Consider the following 9,289-nt stretch of genomic DNA (forward strand, 5'->3'; position numbering starts at 1 on the left):
CACGTACACTGTTGTCGACTCACTATATCTTCCCGGTCCTTTTCTTCTCTCCAAACAAATTGTCTCCTTTCCTCCTTCACTGACGGCCACCACTTCATGAAGATCCTCACAGTCCCTGGTGCCGTGGGCGCCTCCAAGACGCAGCAGGAGCACCGCCGCCACAGCCACACGCCCCGTCATCACCCCAAGACACGCCAGGCCTGTTTGTCTCCGGGTGTGAGGGTGAGGGAGCAAGATGGACGCCGGATATACTTCCCCTGATAATATAATGTAAAGACACACACACACACACACACACACACACACACACACACACACACACACACACACACACACACACACACACACACACACACACACACACACACACACACACACACACACACACACACACACACACACACACACACACACACACACACACACACACACACACACACACACACACACACACACACACACACACACACACACACACACACACACACACACACACACACACACACACACACACACACACACACACACACACACACACACACACACACACACACACACACACACACACACACACACACACACACACACACACACACACACACACACACACACACACACACACACACACACACACACACACACACACACACACACATATGGCATTTATATATTGACCTTAGCGTGTCCTGTGTTTTGAAGATGGATACTTGTGATATGCGTATGTATTCTCTCTCTCTCTCTCTCTCTGTGGATGAAGTATAAAGACACTCAAAGATTCGTCCTTCTGTTCCTTCGTCTGGTGTGTCGTCGGTCCTCTTCATCGCCCGCAGCCACGTCCTCATCTTCTGGGAGGGGATGAACCTGCGTTTTTTACCCTTGTAATTCGGAACAGCACGCGTGTAAGGCATCACTGACTCTCATCAATAGCAAGATTGAAGCGCTGATAGCCGCTGTTTTAGGAGAAGGTTATGTTCGGAGAGTAACTCGTAGTAGCGACCCCAACCTGACCTACCTACCTACTGAGTATTCTAGCCCTGCAGGATGACAGGGTGAGGTCAGCCCCGCCCCCGCCCACCCATGTCCCAGGCCTTCTCTCTCGGCCTTGGCGTGGTCGGCCTAAACAGTGTAATGCCAAGCTCCTTTTATAGTTGCAAGCTCCTATTTTACGATGACCCTATACAGTCCTTCACATCCACGATTTAAACTATAGCATAAATGGACTAAATAAACATGGCGACTGATACATTTTGCTATGCTTTTATTAATGTTAAGTCACAGGATCAGATAACAGGGGGTCAGCGTGACATAATCATTCATCACACTGTGCAAGCCAAACCCCGCGGACAGTCTGACATTCCCGTGAGTCGCGCCGTCCGTGTGTTCCCGAGGCGGCCGCGGCACCACACTGTTCCGGGGAGGGGACGGCGCTGTGCAAAATACCCCAAAGATGCAAGAAAAGCACAGATGTTTGTTACTTCATAGCCGTGTTGTACTAAAAGTTTAGGTTTTCTTTTAACACCGTGAAAGTTGCCTGTAGTAGCTACGTGTTTTGTTCTGTTGTAGCTTCTAGTGTGTCAGGATGGCCGTGGTGCTGGCCCAGACACGCGTAATGCAGCCTGAGGATTTTGCACAACAGCGGCGGGCACTCGCTTAAACTTGTCACCATCCAACACAACAGTGACGAGTACCTAGGCATGAAACACATCTCCCGCCCCCTCAAAGGTAAAGGGATTGATATGTCACCATCCAACACAACAGTGACGAGTACCTTGCCATGAAACACATCTCCCCGCCCCCTCAAAGGCAAAGGGATTAATATGTCACCATCCAACACAACAGTGACGAGTACCTTGGCATGAAACACATCTCCCGCCCCCTCAAAGGTAAAGGGATTAATATGTCACCATCCAACACAACAGTGACGAGTACCTAGGCATGAAACACATCTCCCCGCCCCCTCAAAGGTAAAGGGATTAATATGTCACCATCCAACACAACAGTGACGAGTACCTTGCCATGAAACACATCTCCCCGCCCCCTCAAAGGCAAAGGGATTAATATGTCACCATCCAACACAACAGTGACGAGTACCTTGGCATGAAACACATCTCCCGCCCCCTCAAAGGTAAAGGGATTAATATGTCACCATCCAACACAACATTAACAAGTACGAAAGCATGAAATACGTTTTCCCTGTCTCCCAACGAGCAAAAAAGATTGACTGATTTCTCACAATCCAAAACAACTGTAACAAGCAGGGAAGCATGAATTACGTCCCCGCCCCCAACGGGAAAAAGATTGACTGATTTATGAAATTAAATACCATAAAAAAAGTTGAAATGACGTGCAAAACGCGGTGCTGCAGACTGATCACATGTATTAATACACGCACGTCAGGGCTGAACACAATATAATGACGTGCACAATGGGGTGCAGCAGACTGATCACATGTATTAATACACGCACGTCAGGGCTGAACACAATATAATGACGTGCATAACGCGGTGCTGCAGACTGATCACATGTATTAATACACGCACGTCAGGGCTGAACACAATATAATGACGTGCACAATGGGGTGCAGCAGACTGATCACATGTATTAATACACGCACGTCAGGGCTGAACACAATATAATGACGTGCACAATGGGGTGCTGCAGACTGATCACATGTATTAATACACGCACGTCAGGGCTGAACACAATATAATGACGTGCACAATGGGGTGCTGCAGACTGATCACATGTATTAATACACGCACGTCAGGGCTGAACACAACAGCATCACACAGCTGGGAAACACTCGCATGGACAAGTCACAGAGCAATACAGAATAGGGATACACATGTACAAGTATTATAGATTAAGATAAGCATCTCAATAAAACCATTTTGATAATCCTTAACAGTATTTCTTAAGACACATGTTTCCTTATTTGTCAACCTGTTAACTAAATCATCGAGATTAGAAAATCAACAACAGGTTCTCAGTAGATCGCTGTAGTTGTATCTTCACTGTCCACTAAAGGTCCCTTCGGCGCCTACAGCAGGACCTGGAGTTGCTGGCGTCACTCCCAGCAGGAATCCAGGGTCTGGGTGTGCCTCTTGGGGGTCATTGCCACACACAGACAGACGCCAAAGAATCTTTTGCAGCAACAAGAGTTTTTTCCTGCAGACAACTGGGATCAAACGCCCCAGCTCCATTTGGAGAACACGAACAACAAATGTCTTCAGCACCCCAATCGTCGTACCTGGCGACTGGATGAGCCTGTTGGCCGTATTGCTGTTAAACAAAACGTCATCCCATAAGTTAACTGCTAACACATAGGTCAGGGTGGGCGCCTTCCCTTGGTGGTGTCGCGTTGTCTTATCTCGGCAAAGTTGTTCCCACAGCCGAGTTTCCCTTCCCTTCCCGTGAGACCATCAGATTCTGATCGTGGCTCCCATCTCGTGTCCGATAGTTGAATTACTGCTACAGGCGAACAGTCCTCAGCACGGAAGGCGCACAAGTTATAGGAATGGCTGGGGATCAGGCCGCCGACAGGACAATGTTCACGCCTTCCTGCAATGTTTGTCTGGCGTCGTGTCAATCAGCGACATCACCAAGGTTTCCGAAGTCGAGTGGAGCGGGAACAGTCATGCAGGCTAGGCGTGTTAGGGACAAAGTGGCCGTGGAATGGAGGGTGTGCTTCTGACATGCAATGGCTAGAGGTAATCCCTGTTGACCGGTTCGTACAGACTGTTCCCCACGACTACTGTTTCTTCCTGTTCCTTGGCGGTTGCTGTCAGTGAGCCGGGCAGGGGTCGTACAGACTGTTCTCCACGACTTCTGTCTCCTGCTGTTCCCTGGCGGCGGGGGTCACGGGGCCGGGGAAGGGTTCGTACAGACTGTTCTCCATGATGTGCACTGAACCTATCTCCGGTGAGGCTGGAGAAGACAGTGTGCGATACTGGATATCTGAAGAGGTGTAGATTATCATTATTATTATTATTATTATTATTATTATTATTATTATTATAATTAGTAGTAGTAGTAGTACTAGCAGCAGCAGGAATAGTAGTAGTAGTAGTAGTAGTAGTAGTAGTAGTAGCAGCAGCAGTAGTAGTAGTAGTAGCAGCGAAGACCCAGAATGCGAGGCGGTGCTGATGGTGGACGCTGCAAATGCGTTCAACAACATCAATAGGGTAACAGCACTGCACAACATCAAAATCAAGTGCCTTATATTCGCCCAATATATTGAAAATACATACAAGGAACCTGCCAGACTGTTCATCTGCAGCAGTCATAATGACCAACGACTTGGAGACCCGGTGGCCATACAATCCTCAGAGGGCACCACCCAGGGGGACCCAGTGGCCATGGCAATGTTTGCCCTGGGAATGATGAAGCTGCAGGACATCATCCGCCATGAAAACACCAACGTCAAACAGGTGGCGTATGCGGATGACCTCACCGGGGTAGGAAAGTCTGCAGACCTCAGGAAATGGTGGGACCTCGTCAATGAACACGGCCCTAAAATAGGGTACCGTCCCAACGCCACGAAGTCTGTGGTGACTGTAAAACCAGAGGCATACGATCGGGACAAAACATCATTCCAGGGCAGTAACGTGAAACTGTCAGTGACTGGCGAAAGACACCTCGGGGCAGTCATTGGAACACCTGAATACAGAACCGAATATGTGAAAACAGCTGTAAAGCGCTGGGAGTCCGAACTGCATAGGCTGAGCGAGATCGCCAAAAACAGAACCGCAGGCAGCCTACGCAGCATTTACTTACGGTGTCAAGCATAAATGGAACTACCTCATGAGGACAGTTCCTGATGTTGCTCCGTTACTAAAACCTCTGGAAGATGCTATCAGAAACACCTTCATACCGGCGATAGCAAATGGGAGATGTCCCAGTGACCAGGAGAGAAGATTGCTGGAGTTGCCGTCAAGAATGGGTGGGCTCGGCATCACCAACCCGCAAAATCTGGCTGAGTCTGAATTCGGGAACTCAATCCGAATCACAGCCTCCTTGACCGGATATATAACCAATCAAATTGAAAGGGGAGAAGATAACTCTCAAGATATTAGGTCACTAAGGAATGAAATCTCCATAAACAGAGAAGAAAAACAGAGAGACACTCTGAGTGACCTGATGAGAGAACTCCCAGAAGACACAAGGAGGAGGACAGATATTGCACAGGAAGTGGGCGCTTCAAACTGGCTAACCACACTACCTATCAGGGCAAAAGGCTTCAACTTAAACAAAAAAGAATTCACTGATGCCCTTGCCCTCAGGTATGGCTGGCCAGTGGATGGGCTCCCAAACATGTGTAACTGTGGCTCACCCTTCAACCAAAATCATGCCTTGACATACAAGAGAGGAGGTTTCGTCTGCATGAGACATGATGAAGTGAGAGACGTAACAGCTCAGATGCTGAAAGAAGTCTGCCACGACGTGACTGTGGAACCCATGCTGCTCCCTCTGCAAGGCGAACACCTCGCCAGACGCACCGCTAATGTTTCGAACGAAGCACGAGTGGATGTTAGCGCCAGAGGGTTTTGGACTGTGGACAAAGGGCATATTTTGACATAAGGATCTTTGATCCCATGGCCCATTGCCACAGAGACCTGACCCTTGATGCAGCCCACAGAAGAAACGAACAAGAGAAGAACAGAGCATATGAAGAAAGAATACAGAATGTGGACCAGGGCTCCTTCACCCCGGTAGTATTCACGACGGCAGGAGGGATGGGACCAAGGGCGCAGAGCTTCTACGCAAGACTCGCCGAAACACTGGCGGATAAGAAACAGCAGCCAAGAAGCAGTGTGGTCGCCTGGATGAGATGCAGGCTGTCCTTCTCCCTCCTGAGGTCAGCCTTGGTCTGCGTGAGAGTAACCAGGTCACCTGCACTCAAAAACACACACACTCACACTCACACACACACACACACACACACACACACACACACACACACACACACACACACACACACACACACACATACTCACTCTGCCCCTCTCCCTGTCCACGCCGTCGCCTCCGGGTGGTCACACACACCACCCTGGCCAGGATCACGCCACCACCACTGCTATCGGCACCGCTATCACCACTGTCGAAGAGGAGAGAGACAGAGTGACCTTTCCTTGTGGCGGCAAAGGTGTGGACGTGGTGTGGCTGTGGTTGTCAGGGTGGAGGAAGAGCTTGTAAGAGGAACACCTGGAGGGGCTGTGGTGGCATAGGTTGTGGAGGGTGTTGTGGTGGTAGTGCCTGGAGGTGTTAGTGTTGTGGTGGTGGTGGTGGTGATGATGGTAGTGGTGTTGTGGTGTTGGTACCTTGAGGTGTTGTTGTTGTGATGGTGGTGGTGGTGATGGTAGTGGTGTTGTGGTGTTAGTACCTTGATTTGGTGTTGTTGTGGTGGTGATGGTGGTGATGATTGTGGTGGTGTTGTGGTGTTATCACCTTGAGGTGTTGTTGTTGTGTTGGTGATGGTGGTGGTGATGGTGGTGATGATCGTAGTACCTGGATGTGCTGTTGTTGTTGTGGTGGTGGTTTTGTAAGTACCTGGAGGTGCTGTTGTTGTTGTTGCGGTAGTGGTGGTGGTGGTACCTGGAGGTGGTGTTGATGTGGTGGTGGTGGTGATAGGGTCGGGCGGATCCGTGCAGGTGGGTGGGTTCTGCAGGTTCGTGTATTGTATTGGACCGTGACATCTGCCGCCCGTTTCTTGGGCTGTGCTTGTCCAGCTGGAAGAGCCGTGAGCCACAATACTAAAGCCAGTGATGTATTTGTACCATGATCGTTGCCTCGTGCATCTTCCTCTGTATCCTTCAATGTTTAGGGTGAAATGCAGAATTTCGTTCAATATATTCGTTGCTTCCACATCCACCTTCAATTTGATCCACTTGTTGTCGCTGTAACACTCGTCAAGGCCAAACCAGGCAAAGAAACTGACTGGTAAAGAAACATATCTTTCTGTCACTACAAGACTAACTCCCTTGAAGTCATCTCCCGGCTTCACGTACACTGTTGTCGACTCACTATATCTTTCTAATTTTTTTCTTCTCTCGAAACAAATTGTCTCCTTCCCTCCTTCACTGACGGCCACCACTTCATGAAGATCCTCACAGTCCCTGGTGCCGTGGGCGCCTCCAAGACGCAGCAGCAGCACCGCCGCCACAGCCACACGCCCCGTCATCACCCCAAGACACCCCAGGCCTTTGTGTCTCTGGTGCCTCCGTGTGTCTATTGGTGTGACGGTGAGGGAGCCGATATGGACGCCGGATATACTCCATGATTATAAAATGCCAACACACACACACACACACACACACACACACACACACAGAAAATGCTCCCTATGTATCATCACTTACACGCCTGTTCCACGTGGTCGTCAGCTGGTATGAAGACTGCTTGTGGCTCATTGTTTACAGGCGTCCCCAAAGTGGTCAGTACAGATCCGCCCAGGGCTCGCCGGACCATTCTGTGCCATGAACGTGAAATAAACGCCCATGAAAACCCGATCGATCTCCTTCACGGCATCTGGAAATGGTTGACGTGAGTGGCGGAAGCGTCTGGCAGCACCGGCCTGGGATTGTCAGACTTCCTTTGCATTTCAGATTTTGTTTGAAGGGGAAGAATAAATTCACTTTCACGTTAAAAAAGTGAAAAATTAATAGATAAATCATAATGGAGAAAAATAATACGAATTATAAATGTAGATATAACTTATTAATGTAGATAGCATTTGTGATACAGGATATGATTTTCGTGGCAGACTCGAACTTTAAAACTACTCAGTAAACATGGTCAATACATTCTGGTGTTGGCACTCTGGCACCTCTCGGACGGAAGTTGTCATCACAGGAAAGTTTCTCGACGCACGCAGAGCAGTGGGGCAACAGAGACGCTAAACATTGTATTATTATGTTCAGTAAACTTTCAAGCACACACAATCCGTTTTATAATGATGTACGGTACTTCTACTGGGGAAAAAAGACACTGAGGAGACAGTGCGATAATTCCCAACTGAAAACGTGGCGCTGGCTACGGCGTGAGGCACAACGTTACCAGATTGTCGTACTCAGCACATTATATTTCCCGGTATCTGCCCTAAGCCTGCCGCCCCCACACAAATAACGATACTTTTTTTTTACAGCTAAGGAGACAGTTCAAGGGCATAAAGGAAAATATATATAAAAAAGCCTGCTACTTACTGCTCCTGAATAGAGGTCAAAGGAGTGTCCAAAAAGAGAGGTCAATTTCGGGAGGAGAGGTGTCCTGATACCCTCCTCTTGAAAGAGTTCAAGTCGTAGGCAGGAGGAAATGCAGATGAAGGAAGATTGTTCCAGAGTTTACCAGCGTGAGGGATGAAAGAGTGAAAATGCTGGTTGACCCTTGCATAAGGGGTTTGGACAGTATAGGGATGAGCATGAGTAGAAAGTCGTATGCAGCGGGGCCGCGGGAGGGGGGGAGGCATGCAGTTAGCAAGTTCAGAGGTTTTAGACCCCTCTTTTCTTGTATTAAGTCAACTCTTTTATCACTCATTAATTACTCCATAAATGATCTCACCGTCTCGTATCCCTGGTAGCGTGATCCGGCTTAAGTTGTTATTGGAGACTGGAGTTCGGGGATAAACAAGGGAAAAAGAAAATATACATTTATTTAAAATTAAATGAAAGTAATTGCCTTACGCAATATTCTATGCTCAGACGATCATAACACTGGCATATTCAGCAATGGATGCAACATATGACAAACGACATGTCTTAAACATAATACTACAATATGTGCTCAGTTGTTGCCAATAATAATAACACTCGTCGTTCCACAAGCAGTGGTTTGTATCTCTCTGCTTACATCACAATCATTATGTACTCTCTTCACAAAATCCTACTACACATTCCTATAGTATAATCTACTACAAGTCACGGAAGCACCAAATACCACACCCAGTGGTTTTACCTTTGCTTTACCTCGCAAACAAATAATCACAATCCTGTCCCACTCACAATCCTACTTCACATCTCCTACATTATAATCTCCAGGACAATACAGTCGGTTTCCCTTAGATTCTCGAATTTCTACTCACGATTAAGATCACAACAGCCATCCTCGGCTGAGTGAGTAGCAGGTCTGCTTGAGGCGAGAACCAAGCTCGGTCTACCTATTCCACTGATTTCTAGGCCACATTTTTCTTTGCTTTAGGCGGACTTACATCCTTGACACGCCCTTAATTATTTACATAACCAGTGGCCAATACTTCCTGTCACACCCATCTGCTCGCTCATTATGTTGTATTGTT

General features: G+C 48.1%; 2 protein-coding genes and 1 long non-coding RNA gene across 6 annotated transcripts in view; 1 reads left to right on the forward strand and 2 right to left on the reverse strand.

Moving 5' to 3' along the window:
- LOC127001061 (uncharacterized) overlaps positions 1-9,289 on the reverse strand; it is a 96,307-nt gene that overhangs the window by 58,824 nt on the left and 28,194 nt on the right. The window lies entirely within an intron of this gene.
- LOC127001177 (uncharacterized) overlaps positions 1,544-9,289 on the reverse strand; it is a 21,641-nt gene continuing 13,895 nt past the window's right edge. For 2 of the 3 annotated variants that reach the window (XM_050865391.1, XM_050865394.1), the window contains exon 3: positions 3,392-3,957. In XM_050865391.1, the coding sequence (XP_050721348.1) occupies positions 3,785-3,957 (173 nt within the window). In that variant the 3' untranslated portion in view covers positions 3,392-3,784. Of the gene's footprint in view, positions 1,689-1,849; positions 3,958-5,996; positions 6,025-9,289 lie in introns of those variants that run through there. The other variant, XR_007754849.1, reaches the window with a different exon arrangement.
- The window catches only part of LOC127001178 (uncharacterized), a 16,655-nt gene continuing 8,989 nt past the window's right edge, over positions 1,624-9,289 (forward strand). For both annotated transcript variants that reach the window (XR_007754850.1, XR_007754851.1), the window contains exons 1-2: positions 1,624-1,722; positions 1,804-2,125. This is a non-coding gene — a long non-coding RNA (uncharacterized LOC127001178). The remainder of the gene's footprint in view (positions 1,723-1,803; positions 2,126-9,289) is intronic.

Source organism: Eriocheir sinensis, chromosome 20 (assembly GCF_024679095.1).
Source record: "Eriocheir sinensis breed Jianghai 21 chromosome 20, ASM2467909v1, whole genome shotgun sequence".
NCBI classification, from domain to species: Eukaryota; Metazoa; Arthropoda; class Malacostraca; order Decapoda; family Varunidae; genus Eriocheir; species Eriocheir sinensis.